The sequence below is a fragment of the Mauremys mutica genome, chromosome 1, assembly GCF_020497125.1.
Source record: "Mauremys mutica isolate MM-2020 ecotype Southern chromosome 1, ASM2049712v1, whole genome shotgun sequence".
In the NCBI taxonomy this organism is placed as follows: Eukaryota; Metazoa; Chordata; order Testudines; family Geoemydidae; genus Mauremys; species Mauremys mutica.
Window position 1 is genome coordinate 224,512,170 of NC_059072.1, and position 17,635 is coordinate 224,529,804.

The 17,635-nt window shown below is 40.0% G+C and overlaps 1 protein-coding gene across 3 annotated transcripts in view; it reads left to right on the plus strand.

The window, feature by feature from the left end:
• The window catches only part of MAP7D2 (MAP7 domain containing 2), a 147,879-nt gene that overhangs the window by 95,504 nt on the left and 34,740 nt on the right, over positions 1–17,635 (plus strand). For 2 of the 3 annotated variants that reach the window (XM_045013711.1, XM_045013623.1), the window contains exons 4-8: positions 1,257–1,371; positions 4,210–4,320; positions 5,817–5,939; positions 8,515–8,663; positions 9,694–9,821. In XM_045013711.1, the coding sequence (XP_044869646.1) occupies positions 1,257–1,371; positions 4,210–4,320; positions 5,817–5,939; positions 8,515–8,663; positions 9,694–9,821 (626 nt within the window). Of the gene's footprint in view, positions 1–950; positions 1,077–1,256; positions 1,372–4,209; positions 4,321–5,816; positions 5,940–8,514; positions 8,664–9,693; positions 9,822–17,635 lie in introns of those variants that run through there. The other variant, XM_045013793.1, reaches the window with a different exon arrangement.

The following is a 17,635-nucleotide window of genomic DNA, read 5'->3' on the forward strand; positions in this document are numbered from 1 at the left end:
CATGGAGGCTGAAGTGGCCAAGGATGATGGAGGGCAGTTTGGAGGAGAGGAAGAAGGACCAGGAACGTGGGAGGCAATAGATGCAAAAAATAAGCAGAGGGCAAAGAACAAGATGATGCCCATTTTGAAGGAAAGAAAAGAGTAAGAAAGTAAAAGGCCAGTGTCAACATCTTGACCAATAAAGCACAGAGAGAGTGTGCACTGCAGGGGGAAGATGGTAACAGGCGTGGATGGAGGAGTCAGGTTTCAGTTAGGGCCAGGAGGTGGAGGTAGTGGAAAGATCATGCATAAACAGTTGAAAGTTTAAAGGTGGGGCAAGATTTCCAGAGGGACCAAAGGGGGAAAAAAAGAAAAAAAATACTCCAGGCAGAGGGAAAGGGGCGGGGGTATGTGGGCGTAAGGGACGGGGAAGCAAGTTGTTCAGAGCAAGAAGTAGTAAATATGTGTTTAAAAAGTAAAAGCAGCAAAGAGTCCAGTGGCACCTTATAGACTAACAGACGTTTTGGAGCATGAGCTTTCGTGGGTGCATGCATCCGACGAAGTGGGTATTCACCCACGAAAGCTCATGCTGCAAAACGTCTGTTAGTCTATAAGGTGCCACAGGACTCTTTGCTCCTTTTACAGATCCAGACTAACACGGCTACCCCTCTGGTGTTTAAAAAGGTGTATCTAAATTGAATGGTCTATGCAACTCAGATTAGGATAAAGACAATCTTAAATGTCTAATCTGTAGAAGGTGTTTTGGGGGAAGAAGGGATTTAAAAAATAAATAAATGTTATCCTGCAAATGCAGCCTGCTTCAGGTTTGAAATGATCATTTATCTGTGCAGCTAGGAGGAGCCACTGGCATTGCAGCAATCTAGCTTTAATATACTGAAGGAGAAAAGCCTGATGCCTGCTTAGACAAGAAGGAGTTAATGCTTGTCAAGCATTATTCTTATACAAATTAAGTCCAGAGCACAGCAGCAGACTCACCAGCAGGAACAGATGCTAGGCAGTGATGCAACCTGTGGTGTTTACTTAGGCCTCTGTAGTGACCTCAGTGGATTGCAAACAAAAGATACTCCTCTCTGGAGGTAGGTAGACATACTGGTACCTTCTGTATTCAGTCGTTTTTCTTTTGTTGATAGCATGATTACAGGAACCTATTATGTGTGGTGACAAATGACGTTTATTTTTTAGTTTTGATCAGAAAGCCCAGGTGAACTGAATTAGATTTTATTTCTCTCTCTTCATTTTTGCAACAATTTAACCAGGAACGTTTAGAAGCCATGATGCGTCGTTCACTAGAACGTAGTCAGCAGCTGGAACAGAAACAGAAGCGATGGTCATGGGGAGGAGCACTGGCTGCAGGCTCAGGAGGGAGAGATGGTGAGTGAAACAAACTGCCTGCATTGCAGATCCTGAAGTGCAAAATGCATGAGATTAAAGATAGGAAGAAGGTACCTGTTTATAGTTACTGTGATGTTGTGAGGGCTGTTGATATGTAGCATGAATAAATCCTTTGTAATAGTTTATCAGGTTTCCTGTCTATGGTATCTCCTGGGAAGAAAGGTCACTCCTAAGTTTGTGAAAGCAGATTATTTAATAGAGTAATCAGAAACTGTTTTGGGGATCACAGCAAATGCTAAAATGCAATTTTAACCCCCCCCCCCAACACATTTAGCTTGCTACGTATTCACAAAGGAACTGAGTGCTGCCCAAACCTTTGTGGAAAACAATCTATTTTTGTCACTTCTAAAAGCTCACAGGGATTTCTAGATGATTATGCAGCATTCACAGTTGAAAATGGATTTTTCCACATACTTTTTTGTTGTTGTTGCTCTTTTTTATTTGGTTTTCATAATCGACATGAATTGCTTTTATGTTTCAAGAAGGTATTCATCTCTCTTCTGTTTATATCATTTAAATTCACTGGGTTTCCAAATGGACTGGTTTATTAAACAACAAAAATAAATAACCCTCTGCTCAGATGATGAAATATGACTGCTGCTCTCTTCTGAACTAAATGTAAATATATTTTTCTGTCCATGTTAAAGCAAAAAACATTGAGCTTTATTTCACAATACAAGCATCACTTATGCTTCTAGAAAGCAACCTCTTTAATTTTCTAGTATAGCTTATACATTTTTTTAACCTATTCGGTAATTTTTCACCTCTCTTTGCTCTGATTTTTCTGCTGTATAGGTGAATCAGAAAATACCCCACCCCCTCTCCTAGGTTTAGCTGCCAACACCCTTCCTCCAGACCCTGTGACCTCTACTGCTGCTGCTGATTCCTACAATGGTATTTCAGAGAATCACAGTACCATAGTGTCTTGTTTATAACTGTTCTAATCACTTTAAACCATCCACTGATCTTGTCCTTCCTAACCACTGTTTTTCTTATTATTTCAGTCTGCTACTCTACACTGTTACCATTAAAGATATGGAACAAATGTCTTTTTTCTTTTTCTTTTGTCATAGTGAAGCAATGCATGCCTAGCATTCCAGCACAATGGAGACATTTCATAATTTTTTCACTAACTGTGGCCTTGAATAACTCAATAAATTCATGTCTTTGTCAAATTTGTGGGCACAGATATGTTTTTGTAGTTTTGTGTGTGATATCATTTGAGTAGCTTGTTCAAGAGAGACTTGATGGGGCAGAGGTTCTATTTTAAAAACATTTCAGTTATACAATAAGAGTAAATATGTTATGGAGATAGCATGTCACCCCTCATGTATCTATTCCTTCCAGTCCAACCCTCTACATCCACAATATGTTAAAAATTAGTAAGCATCGTTGTTTTAGTATGCTGAAGTCTTTTGAACATTGTAATAATGATTACAAATTCTGATTCTGAGTTTGTCCTTTGACAACTTTATTGAATTTAATATTATATGTTAGATGAGAATATTAATTTCAGAGGACTTTGAAATAGATCTTGCATGTCTATACCAGGGATGAATCGTACATTGTGGGGTTTTGGGGGGTTTTTTTTGGTAGTGTTTGTTTTTTCCTTCAGCTGCAAATATATATGACATATTTTGGAAATCTAGCACAGCCAATCTACTCAAGAGCTTTTTTTTCAAAGATGGGCACAATGGTTATGCCTGCAAAATGCATGAGTAACTGATGTACTGCAAAAACATGTATGTAAACTGCAAGAATCTTACTTTTGTGCAGACATGGGTAAATGTTCACACAAAACAGTATTTTTGTGATTTGCAGGTTTGCATGCATTTTCTGGAAGCAATCATTGCACCTACCTTTTAAAAATGTGAACATAAGGAATTTTATTGCTTGCTATAGCAGATAGGGCTGAATCTTGCAGTTGTCACTTAGGCAAGACTTCCACTGATGTAAGTGGGAGTCATAGTTGAGCAAGGACTGTAGAATTTATAGCATGAATGTGAGTTACTAGCTGAAACTTCTTTGTTGTTGTAGGAAGAAACAAAATTTAAAACATAAACAACCCCCCTGAAGCCATCCAGTATGCTTGTAGGTTCTGACCATTACATAACGAACAACACGTCGTAGTTCACCACTACAATAATTGGGCATAAGTGATTCCATCATCATATTGAACTTATGAGTACATAGGAATAGTTATCAAGTCAAAATTTACTTTATCAAACAGTATTGTAACAGAAATAAAAACAAATGTAAACAGTTGGGCCAAAACCAAGTTATTGTTTTGAAAGTTCTCATGCGCAAGATGGTGAAGAGGTAAATGATGCTATCATACATTCTATAAATGCAAAAATTAGTGTTGAATATCTTGAATTTTGCATTAGAATAGTATTTTGGAGGAGCTGATATACATCTCACCTCCGCCAGACTGAACCTGAGAGATGTCAGGGAAGAGTTCAAATTTGTTATGTTCGTGAGGCCTATGTATTTTCTTCTTGCACAAGTATTGCATTTCTTTCCTTGATACAATTTCATTCATTTGGATTTAGGATGAAGTCACTTGCTCCTGGCATTGTATTACACAGGGTATTGTAAAATTGAAATGTTAAAATCACAAGTAGAAAAATTGTATCCCAAACTGTATCTTATAAAATGCTGGTATCTACAGCAGTTGGAATAGGATTATCTGGTCTACATTATTCATTGCCCCCAGATGAATGACAAAGGTCCATGAGTAAAAAATGAGAGGTTTAGTTTTGGGAGCGTTCAACACTATAGTATGAATATAAATATCTTTAATGCGTCTCTCTGCAGCATGTGACAAACTTTCAGCTTCTACAATGAATCTGCCAAAGCAAATGGAGTCACCAATCAGTAAGCGTCTCTCCTCCTCCACAGCGGCAATAACATATTCCCCTGACAGAGGCAAGTGAATATGCTGCTCATTGTCTCTTATCAGCATAAACTCTCCTATGTTTAAAGCACACCTTCTTGTCCATAGATCTGTTTGTAACTCGAGTTCTTTACAATAACCAATTCTAACATTATTGGGGTGGTGAGTTAAATATATTAGTAAAAGATCTTAAATACATGAAATAGCTTTATAGCCAACCCAGGATAATGCTGCCATGTTAGAGACCCCAGGCTGTATGTGACTAAATGTTGCACGGCAGATATAAGTCTTTGCCATAGAGGACAAAGTACACCTTCATGTAACCATTTTGGGTGGCCAGTTATCTGCATTACTGTGGTTGAATATTGGTGAGGAATGGCAGGGCAGTGAAAACATTGGATGAATTAAAGAGAGGATGCAAATTAGGGTTTTTTTTTTGAGATGTGATCATTCACACTGTGATGTATTATGGTTCTGCACCTTAAGTAAATACGAGGTTTATTTAAACAGTAAAACACAGCAAGAATTCATACTGGTTGTATTTCATCTTGTGATGCACTAAGAAACAGGGCAGAGCACAAAATGTAATTGCAGTAATCCTCCAGAAATGCATTGAATGTGATGCTTTAGCCATATTAAGAAACTATAATTAAAAAATGAACGCAGGTGTGTATTTACTGGGTGTTATTGACAAAAGTTTGTCATTGTTGTGAGCCAGCTGGAAGTTGTCACTTGTGTCAAGATTTCTAGAGTCTTTTTTAATTTGACTTAAAGGCCTGATTCATGAGAGGCGCTGCAGATGATGAGCACTCTGCAAGATTAGGCCCTTTAGAAGATTATAACGGTACAGTAAATACTGGAGGATTTGTCCCTCTGTGAATTGTTTCTTTTAGAACAAATGACAAATATTTTGATAGAAACAAGAAGCAACAGTAAACATACTTCATTTTAAATTCATTTTAGGGTTGCTTAATAAATATAAATGTAGAACTTGGAGGTTATGGTAATGGGTGACTTTATAAATGCAGGTAATAGGAATTTGTTTAAAGCATATGTAGTCATACCTCATATTTATGAGGAGGAAAGGCGTAAGGATGCACTGTATAAATAAGGTTTGTACCACAGAGAGACTGTGCATTTTAAATGACTCCCAGTGTACTTAGCACACAAACCAGAAACTGCTCTGTCATTGGGGAAAAAAAGCAAACCCTTTTCATGCTGAGTCATGAAAGCAACCATTTTGCAGAACTGCAGTTTCTTCTGTATAAAAAACAAGTTTAGTCTACTGTATTTATTATACAGGTTGGAAGATAATTTTAGGTGGCTTAAAATGATGAAGAAACCAGAAACCTCCTTCAGAGGAGCATTAACGTCTTTAATAGCATTTTTAAATCACAGACGTAACAGGTTTTCTCTTGTTCATTTCATTTGATCATTTCACTGGTTTTATTTAAGTTATTTAAAACAAATATTTTTTTTTAGTTTTTGCTTTTAAAATTTATTTGTTTTATTTGCTCCCATCCTTCAGCTCACCGCATGCACCTTAGTCCAGTGGAAAACTTTATTGTTTCTCGACTGCTGACTCCCACACAGTCTTCTTTAGCCAGAAGCAGAAGTACATTAATGCTTTCTGAGCAATACAATGATTCAGGTAAAAATGAAAATTGTGCCCTTTGAAAATGTTAAGGTCTGTGTTTAGCTGCACTTGAAAAATTGCGTAGAGATATTATCTGTTATTTTTTAATATAATTTTACTTCCATTTTGGGTAGTAACGTCTCAAAAGCATGGAAATATTTACATGTCTACTATTTTGTCCTTTTCAGTTCTTACCTTTATTGATAAGGCAATTTGGTGACAGGGTCTTGAATGAGCTAACTGAATAAAATCAACAGGAAATTCCAAACCAGCGTAGAATAATTATGAGGTAGCTCAACTTTTGGACCTTTCCTACAAGGTGACCCATGTATTAGAGCAAAAGAGTGTACATTAATGTAGTGCTCTTTATCCTCAACACCCAAATCATTTCCAAAATACAAGTTAGCATTTTAAACATGTAATTTCATCCATAATTGCTTTATTGGGGCTGCACTTATTTATTATGGAATCATTTTTGTCTTTTTAAAGGAACAGATCATAAAAGTGGTAAGTTCTTGGGTATACTTAGAAATAAACTATAAGCACAGAGTGGAGAATATCAGTTTTTCTAGTGATAAAAATATATATTATTATATATATTATTTGTATAGACATTAATAGAGTGATGGTAATTAGTGCTTCTTTTCTGTATTTTATAGATTATAATAGATTTATAATCTCTGCCAATACAAAACCAAATTTAGCAGCAGCCTTACTGACTTTATACACATGAGTAATCTGACTGACTTCATTGGGGCTACTCACATGAGTACATATTTGCAGAATCAGGACCAAAAGTAGGAAAAGTTTTTTGTGCACTTTTTTTTTTTAAAATAGACTTTCTGCAAAGGAAAATATTCACTTTTCAGGACAAAATTGTGATAAGGTACAGCATCTATGTCATCTGTTATCCCCATATTACGTGACTCAAATCTACTCATGTTCTATATGTTATCTCCTTAATAAAAGGATGCCCAAAGGTATATTACAAAGCAAAAAGATGTTCTCTTTTTCCCCTCCACTTTTTCTTTATGCTATATAAAGGTAGACTCATTAAAAGATCCTCAGTTTTTTGTTTCTACATGAAAAATATTGTACTTTAGAAGTTATGATATAGAACACTTTAGCCATGAGAGAATTCCTGATTTACTGTTCACAAAGCAGCTGTCTAAAGGAAAGCCAACTCAGAATGTCAGTGTACTCTGCTCTAAATTAAAGGAGAGCTACTAAGACAAAATAAAAGTATGTTGCTTTTACTTCACACAACCACAGAAGGTAGGACTGGAAGGGACCTAAGCAGGTCATCTAGTCCAGTTCCCTGCACTGAGGCAAGACTAAATCTTTAATGGGCTCTTCATGATTTATATAGAGAACATCAAACGTAGGGGAAAATTGTTTTTTGTTTTGCTTTTTTCTCACATTCTTCCAGTTAATATTGTTTTTTTCACATGTGTGAAAGGTGCCCAACATATTGCCAAAGCAATATGAGCAAAACATAGAATATCCTCTTTTCACAAACCTTTGTTCAAATTGCAAGTTAAAAAAAAAAAAAAAAAAGACAACGGGGCGGGGAGGAAGCGCTATGATTCTGGTCATTATGCACATAACCAGTGAACTTTTAAATTCAAGGTTATGTGTAGTAACAATAACTTTGCATTTAATATGTCCACAGTAACAATAACTGTGCACTTAGTAATAATAACCGTGCACTTAATATGTCTCAGAAAAGCTTTTTTTAGGACATATGGGTACAGCTTTTAAAAGCACCTATTTGATCTCGGTTACTGAGGTCTTGTCTGTGCTTGAAGCACTACAGCCGCACAGCTACTGCACTGCTGTAGTGCTTCAGTATAGACACTCACTACTGCGATGGGAGGGGTTCTCCCATTGGCGTAGCTAATCCACCTCCCAGAGAGCAGTAGTTAGGTTGACAGATAGAGATCTAGCACTGTCTACACCAGAGGTTCTCAGACTTTTGTATTGGTGACCCCTTTCACAAAGCAAGCCTCTGAGGGCGACCCCCCCTTATATATTAAAAACACCTTTTTATATATTTAACACCATTATAAATGCTGGAGGTGAAGCGAGGTTTGGGGTGGAGGCTGACAGCTCACGACCCCCCCATGTAATAACCTCGTGACCACCTTAGGGGTCCTGACCCCCAGTTTGAGAACCCCTGGTCTACACTGACACAACTATGGCTATCCTATTAATCTTTTTTTATGCATGTTTAATAAAGGAGTTCAGCACTCTTCAGAAGAGGGGGGAAATCACAAAATCTGTATTTATAAAGTTATTCATAATTTGTCTGGGTAAAAGAGATACTGTAGTGCTCAGCTATTTGATAGTCTTTTAAAAAATGCACTTGGTTTTATGTTAATGCTTTTAGTGAAAGCATTTTTGGTAAATGAGACAATTCTGCACGTATGCAAAAGGCATGGATTTAATGTGATTTAAATATCCATTTAAATAAACCTTTAAAAATGTTGTTGCCATGTTTAATCTTATAACATAGTTGTGCTGTTTTTCTTCTCCCCTACTTCCTCTGTCTGTTCCCCTTTGCTCTTGCTATTGTACTATAACTCTTTAGTATTCCATATCTGTCCTCGTGTAGCACCAGCTAGTCCTCTTAAATCTCCCTACAAGCCTTCCCCCACCCGAAGTGCAGAAAGGAAGAAGGCAGCATCACCTTCCACTTCTGATGCCATGAAAGGGGCAACTGCAGCTGAAGTTACACAGGTGGGTTTGGAGCATGTTTTGATTGCGTTCCTGGACAAAGTTATGTTGCTTTAGTTGCTGTGTTTCATTATTGTATAATAGACCTTTTTTTTTTTTTTTTTTTTTAAAGAACAGAAAGCAGAAAAACATTCACATCCATTTGTTGGTTCTATTCACCTGCCAATCAGCAGGTTTTTAATATCTTCCTGGAAGGCAGTGTAGCCTCTATTAACCAGCATTAGTGGGAATGACACTTCTGTATTCAGGGAATCTACATTTCTGGCAGCGAAACATGTTTTCTGGACGTGCTACGTCTTGTGAAACCAGTACTTCTGGGAATGGGTTTACAGCTGCATGGCAAATGGGATGTCACCACAGTTGAGAGTGTTTGACTAGAAATAAAGCCACCCTACTAGTGAATTGTCAAATTTTCCTCATGCTCTGGTAGCTTGTCTAATGCATTGGCAGCATCACTAATTTATACCTGTCAAGTTTCACTTCTTTCTGTATATATAATTTTAAGTGAAATTTATTCAAGATTTTTACTATTGACAACTGTACATTTTCTATAGAGGCATGGAAACTTAACTTAGCCTGCATGTGCCTAGTCACTGCCTAGCATCTGAGAACAAAAGCTCAACTTTTCTGCCAAATCCCTTGACAGTGCCATATCTCTTGTAATAATTGATAGAAAGAACATATCTGTGTAGTTGTGGAAGTCAGTAGGATTTAGATGCTTTTGAAAATTCTACTCAATGCTTTCCGGGCTCCAACGGGGCAGTGCCCTTCTGTACCACTCCATTAATATTTGTTTATGGCCTGAAAGGTATTTTTGCAGCAGCATATACTGTGTGTGCAAGACATAGAAATGTATATTCAGTATTGAAAAGATCTTGCAGTCCAATTGTATGCTGGGATTTAGAAAACTTCCATTTTATGTGAATGTTATGCAAATATGTTTATATGTCCTTCTGTTAATACAGATAGTTTATCATCGAAGCATTGCTTTTAATTATAAGCTAAACAAAAACACACAAATTTCTTTTTCTAGACTGAAAAGATAAAGAGAGAGAAGCGACCCACAACACCTGTTTCATCATCTGGCCTGGGATCCCCTCTGAGAAGATCTGATTCTCCTGCAAGCATGTCTAAAAGATCTGCATCACCTGCACCACCGAAGTATGAATATTTTCTCATTGCTTCAGTACTTTTTGAGAATGTCCCTATTGCTATAGGAAAACCATTAACTGCTCAGGGGCTTCCTTAGAAATTTTGATTAAAATCCAGATTAATTTAAGTTCTAATTTTTTTATATTATTGTGTTAATGGCTCTCTGATAATATTTCTCTTCATTTGTCTTAGTCCCACTCATGAACTGATTGGTGTTAGCCTTTCATTTGGTAGCTTATATTAAATCTGGTTGTGTTAGCCTGGCTTTAGTTATGTAGCATAGAAGTGTGTGTGTGTGTGTGTGTGTGTGTGTGTGTGTGTGTGTGTGTGTGTGTGTGTGTTTGTTTGTTTGTTTGTTTGTTTGGGGGAGCAGGGGAGGTTAAAGCCATCCTTCTCTATCTAAGAAGAAAGAAATTGGCAAGAGTCAGGGCCGCCCAGAGGGGGGGCAAGTGGGGCAATTTGTCCCGGGCCCCACAGGGGCCTCCATGAGAGTTTTTTTGGCCCCCTGGAGCGGTGTCCTTCACTCGCTCCGGGGGCCCCGGAAAACTTTCGAGGGGCCTGGGCCCCCAGAGCTTCTTCCGCTCCGGGTCTTTGGTGGCAATTCGGTGGCGGGGGGTCCTTCCGCTCCGGGACCCGCCGCCAAAGTGCCCTAAAGACCCGCGGCAGGGGGTCCTTCTGCTCTGGGACCCACCGCTGAAGTACCCTAAAGACTCGCGGCGGGGGATCCTTCTGCTCCGGGACCCGCCGCCGAAGTGCCCCGAAGACCCGCGGCAGGGGGTCCTTCCATCCTGGGACCCGCCGCCGAAGTGCCAGGTCTTCAGTGGGAATTCGGCAACGGGGGCCCCCCGCCACCGAAGACCCCAGGCTCCCTGAATCCTCTGGGTGGCCCTGGCAAGAGTACAAACACTAAATATTAGTCTAACTCCTTTTTTAATACATTTAAAGTTGCAGTTTCTATTGCTGACCATGGTAGTCCAGTCCACAAACAAATGTATTACCCTCCATCTAAAGAAATTTATCTTTAACATCCTTATAGCTTCATCCTTTCTTTCTTTAGTTCAGTGTACTATTGGGTTTGAGCTGATTACTGCCTATAACAGTTTTGTGTTATGCATTTTCTCTGTGCCCCTTGGAACATTCATACCTCAGTCTCATCCATCTATGATGTGATCTCCTTTTTCTAATTAGCACAAAGGTTTTTAACCTTGCCACATGCTGATGCCCCATGAGTCCAGTTTGACACATTCCCATCATCTTTAACAACAACAACAAACAAACAACCCAACCCTCCCTCTCTTTCAAACTTTTTGTGTGTGGCCTCTTGACAGAAGAGAGTTTTGTGCATGTAAGTTTCGTGTTAGTCAGACAAAATAGTGTAGGGATTTCATGGAGACGTTTCGAAAAGCAGTCTAGCCTTTGACACTATGGCTGTGTCTCTGCTACGAGCTGGGGTGGAATTACACCTGCTCATGTACACACATTCGTGCTAACTCTCATGGAGCTAACAGACGTGTAACCAGGGTAGCACCAATAGCAGGAGCGGAGGCACAGTTGAACCAGGCCGAGTACAAATCCTCCTGAGACTCATACTCAGTATGGCTCAGTTCTGCCTCCACTTCCGCGACTGATGCTACCACGTACCATGGCTGCCTTGCTGTTTACACTCATGAGTTAGTGCAAGTATGTATACATAAGCAAAGGAATCACACCCCTGCCTTGTAGTGTCGACATAGCCTGAACTGAGACACATCTTCTATCTTCCAGAAGACCCCTCACACTCAGCCACAACACATTCCTAATTCATGTTTCCATCCTGGGTCACAATCAAATGTCATATATTAAGTATACAGTAAAGACTTGTATGTTCCAAATGTTGGAGTTACATGAATTTGGACTGAGACAAATTCATGTAACATTGAAGAATGAAATGGCAGCTCTGCAGAGCCCAATTTTTTAAGCATCATTTTATACCGTTCAGGGAAAATTTCTGCTCAGTGTGTGATGGCAGTCAAAAATGTAAACAAAAATTAGTTGATTGGATATAAAATAAGTCCAAAATATTATTAAAATGATGGCATTTCTTAAATTATGGTATTCCTTAACAGTTCAATCATCCTATCTCAAAGATATACAAGAAATAGAGGAGGTTCAGGAATGGGAGAGTATCGACATGGAAACAGTTCTGGATGAGTAGAAAATGAAAATGTTTAGAGAGATGATAAATAAGAAGGGACATGATGGAGAGATACAAACTAATGAATGGTACAGAGCGGGAGAACAGTAGTACCTGATTTACCTTTTCTCATATCATGGAACAAGGGGCCATTCAATGAAATTGAAAGACAACCAACTTATAACTGATAAAGGAAATGCTTTATTTTTCAATCCCTTTAACCTGTTAAACTAGTTTGCATAAAAGATTGAGGCCAAGAACTTAGAATTTTTAAAAAATAGACACTTATATAAATAATGAGAACATCCACAATTACATTTGGACAAAGATCTAGTGAAATGATTAAAAGAAAGGAGCTTGTTCCACTAAAAGGGCCAAGAATACTCCTGGGGGCATTCTGCGCCAAAAAACTAAAAAGTCTGCACACAATATTGTAAAATAACACCACATAATCATGCCAGTTTCAATAATTTGGTAATTTATTTCAAAATACCTGTCAACAAGTATGTCTGTAACAATACAGAGAGAGACACAAATTCCCCCAGGAGTAGAGAGTTAAAGAAACCCCTATGACAGGGGTAGGCAACCTATGGCACGCATGCTGAAGGCGGCAAGCAAGGTGATTTTCAGTGGCTCCGGGTCCTGGCCACCGGTCCAGGGGGCTCTGCATTTTAATTTAATTTTAAATGAAGCTTCTTAAACATTTTAAAAACCTTATTTACTTTCCATACAACGCTAGTTTAGTTATACATTATAGACTTATAGAAAGAGACCTTCTAAAAACGTTAAAATATATTACTGGCACGTGAAACCTTAAACTAGAGTGAACAAAAGGAAGACTTGGCAAACCACTTCTGAAAGGTTGCTGACCCCTGCCCTATAACAACCCAGTTCCTGTTTCTCCGCGCGCACACACACAGAGCCCAGCTAGGAGGCCAGACACCCACAACCCCTCCCCCCCCCCCCGAGCCCATACATAACCCCCCTTACCCCCAGTAATATTCATAGATTCATATTGATAGATTCATAGACTTAAGGTCAGAAGGGACCATTATGGTCATCTAGTCTGACCTCCTGCACAATGCAGACCACAGAATCTCACCCATCCACTCCTGTAACAAACTCCTAACCTATGTCTGAGTTATTGAAGTCCTCAAATCGTGGTTTAAAGACCTCAAGGTGCAGAGAATCCTCCAGCAAGTGACCCGTGCTGCATGCTGCAGAGGAAGGTGAAAAACCTCCAGAGCCTCTGCCAATCTTCCCTGGAGGAGAATTCCTTCCCAACCCCAAATATGGCGATCAGTTAAACCCTGAGCATGTGGGCAAGACTCACCAGCCAGCACCCAGGAAAGAATTCTCTGTAGTAACTCAGATCCCAACCCATCTAACATCCCATCACAGACCATTGGGCATATTTACCTGCTAATAATCAAAGATCAATTAATTGCCAAAATTAGGCTATCCCATTATACCATCCCCTCCATAAACTTATCAGGCTTAGTCTTGAAGCCAGATATGTCTTTTGCTCCCACTACTCCCCTTGGAAGGCTGTTCCAGAACTTCACTCCTCTAATGGTTAGAAACCTTCGTCTAATTTCAAGTTTAAACTTCCTAGTGTCCAGTTTATATCCATTTGTTCTTGTGTCCACATTGGTACTAAGCTTAAATAATTCCTCTCCCTCCCTGATATTTATCCCTCTGATATATTTATAAAGAGCCATCATATCCTCCCTCAGCCTTCTTTTGGTTAGGCTAAACAAGCCAAGCTCTTTGAGTCTCCTTTCATAAGACAGGTTTTCCATTCCTCGGATCATCCTAGTAGCCCTTCTCTGTACCTGTTCCAGTTTGAATTCATCCTTCTTAAACATGGGAGATCAGAACTGCACAAATATTCCAGATGAGGTCTCATCAGTGCTGTGTATAACGATACTAACACCTACTTATCTTTACTGGAAATACCTCGCCTGATGCATCCTAAAACCGCGTTAGCTTTTTTAATGGCCATATCACATTGGCGGCTCATAGTCATCCTGTGATCAATCAATACTCCAAGGTCCTTCTCCTCCTCTGTTACTTCCAACTGATGTGTCCCCAATTTATAACCAAAATTCTTGTTATTAATCCCTAAATGCATGACCTTGCACTTTTCACTATTAAATTTCATCCTGTTACTATTACTCCAGTTTACAAAGTGATCCAGATCTTCCTGTATGGTATCCCGGTCCTTCTCTGTGTTAGCAATACCTCCCAGCTTTGTGTCATCCGCAAACTTTATTAGCACATTCCCACTTTTTGTGCCAAGGTCAGTAATAAAAAGATTAAATAAGATTGGTCCCAAAACTGATCCCTGAGGAACTCCTCTAACTTCCAGCCTAACAGTTCACCTTTCAGTATGACCTGTTGTAGTCTCCCCTTTAACTAGTTCCTTATCCACCTTTCAATTTCCATATTGATCCTCATCTTTTCCAATTTAACTAATAATTCCCCATGTGGAACCGTATCAAATGCCTTACTGAAATTGAGGTAAATTAGATCCACTGCGTTTCATTTGTCTAAAAAATCTGTTACCTTCTCAAAGAAGGAGATCAGGTTGGTTTGGCACGATCTATCTTTTGTAAAAATATGTTGTATTTTGTCCCAATTACCATTGACCTCAATGTCCTTAACTACTTTCTCCTTCAAATTTTTTTCCAAGACCTTACATACTACAGATGTCAAGCTAACAGGCCTATAGTTACTCAGATCACTTTTTTTTCCCCTTTCTTAAAAATAGGAACTATGTTAGCAATTCTCCAGTCATAAGGTACAACCCCTGAGTTTACCGATTCATTAAAAATTCTTGCTAATGGGCTTGCAATTTCATGTGCCAGTTCCTTTAATATTCTTGGATGAAGAATATTCTGGGCCCTCCGATTTCGTCCCACTAAGATGTTTGAGTTTGGCTTCTACCTCGGATGTGGTAATATCTACCTCATATCCTCATTCCCATTTGTCACCCTACCATTATCCCTAAGCTCTTCATTAAAGACTGAGGCAAAGTATTTGTTTAGATATTGGGCCATGCCTAGATTATCCTTAATCTCCAGTCCATTCTCAGTGTTTAGCGGTCCCACTTCTTCTTTCTTTGTTTTCTTCTTATTTATATGACTGTAGAACCTTTTACTATTGGTTTTAATTCCCTTTGCAAGGTCCAACTCTACGTGGCTTTTGGCCTTTCTCACTTTATCCCTACATGTTCTGACCTCAATAAGGTAGCTTTCCTTGCCAATCCCTCCCATCTTCCACTCCTTGTAGGCTTTCTGCTTTTTCCTAATCACCTCTCTGAGATGCTTGTTCATCCAGCTTGGTCTACAACTCCTGCCTATGAATTTTTTCCCCTTTCTTGGGATGCAGGCTTCTGATAGTTTCTGCAACTTTGACTTGAAGTAATTCCAGGCCTCCTTTGCCTTTGGATCCCCAAGTTCTTCAGTCCAATCCACTTCCCTAACTAATTTCCTTAATTCTTTAAAGTTAGCCCTTTTGAAATAAAAAATGCTAGTCCCAGATCCATTTTTGTTTATTCTTCCATTTAGTTTGAACTGCATTAGCTCATGATCACTTGAACCAAGGTTGTCCCCTACAACCATTTCTTCTATGAGGTCCTCACTACTTACCAAAACCACATCTAAAATGGCATCCCCTCTTGTTGGTTCTTCAACTACTTGGTGAAGGAATCCATCAGCTATCGCATCCAGAAAAATCTGAGCCCTATTATTATTACTAGCACTTGTTCTCCAGTCTATATCTGGGAAGTTAAAGTCTCCCATGATCACACAATTCCTATTAGTGTTTACTTCATTAAAAACATTAAAGAGGTCTCTATCCATATCCAAATCAGATCCCGGCGGTCTGTAGCACACCCCAAGCACTATCTCAGGGGAGGATCTAGTAGCTTTCTTTCCCAATGTGATTTTTGCCCAGACAGACTCTGTCTTATCCATTCCATCACTTCTTATTTCTTTACAGTTTACCTCATCATTGATATACAATGCTACTCCACCACCTTTGCCTTTATTTCTGTCTTTCCTAAACAGCACATAGTCTTCAATACCTGTACTCCAGTCATGACTACTATTCCACCATGTTTCTGTTATCCCTATAATATCTGGTTTCACTTCCTGCACCAGTAGCTCTAGTTCCTCCATTTTGTTACCTAGGCTCCTCGCATTAGTGTACAAACATTTTAATTTTTGCCGTTTGGCTTCACTGACATTCTTTGCCCTGCACCACCACCCCCAGAGCCCAGCCACGGGGCCCTCCTTTGCCCAGATACCCGCATCCCCTCCCCAGAGCCCAGCCGTGCCCCCGCTCATCCCAGACACCTTCCCCTGCTCCAGAGCCCAGGGCAGGGCTGGCTTTACCATGAGGCAAACTGAGGCAGCTGCGTCAGGTGCCAGACTGGGGCGGGGGGGGGGAGGGGGGCACCACTAGGACCCAGAGCGTAGAAAATTGTGTCTGCTGCTGGTGCATATGTATTCTCTCTGCTCTAGATGCACAGAGATGGTGGAGTGCTGTGCTGGAGGAAGGAGGGCACAAGAGACATAACAGGCAGGCATAGGGTGTACAGACAGCAAATGTGAAAAATTGGGATGGGGGTGAGGGGTAATAGGAGCCGACATAAAAGAGAGAGACCCAAAAATCGGGACTGTCCGTATAAAATTGGGACATCTGGTCACCCTAGGCAGACAAGAGAAAAGGTGAGAGGGAATAACAGAAAGCAGCAGGAGCTTCAGGGAGAGAGAGGAGTCTCTTATGTACGTCTCTAGTACCTCCAGGAGCCTGGACTGATTAACACCAGCTTCTCAGGGAGCTTTCTGTTTCCTGCTTCTTCCCTGAACCCACTTGAGGAGAACCGGCAGTCAACTGAAGTAGTAGGAGCCAGTTAGGCCCTTAAGACGCTGATATCTTCCCTCACTCAGGCCCTGCTACCTGCCTGCTTATTTGTCCCCTTCAATTGAGTGTTGAGAGACACGAAAGCTGTCACAGAACAGCAGTCACGAGTGAAAGAAGAAAACGCCCCTTGGGGCAGCATTCAGAAAAAGCAAGCAAGCAAAGGAAGCTTTTCTATCTAAGCAGAAAAAAGGTCTCCTGAGATACATAGACACAAATGTTCATGATGAGCCTTCCAGCCCCAATGAGGATGTGAGTGGTGAGGAGATGCCTGATCTTCCAGTTAGTCAGAGTGCAGGTGACCTGGCAGCTACTGCAGCGTCCAGATCTCCATCTCAGATGGATGTAACCATGCACATTTCTGAAGAAAAGTGTAGGTCAGAGAAGAGTGTGGTGGAAGCGCAAGAATCAGCTGCTGCTGAGTTTTGTTCCTTAAGTCTAGATGCTCCAGGACTGTGGACTCACTTGAGCAGTAGCCTGAGGGACTTCCTGTACTTCATGGGCCACAGCAAGTGAAAATCTGCATATTCCCCAAAGACAATGAAAATAGAAGTTTCCATCCAACACATTACTGGCATGAAATCCCCAATGGTGACAAAGTGGAGAGGCCATGGCTTATGTACTCAAAAACCCAGAATGCTGCAGTCTAATGTTCCAGCCACTTTGGGTTCTACAGGAACAAAGGACTGGAAAAATCTGGCTAGAAATCTAGCATGCCACG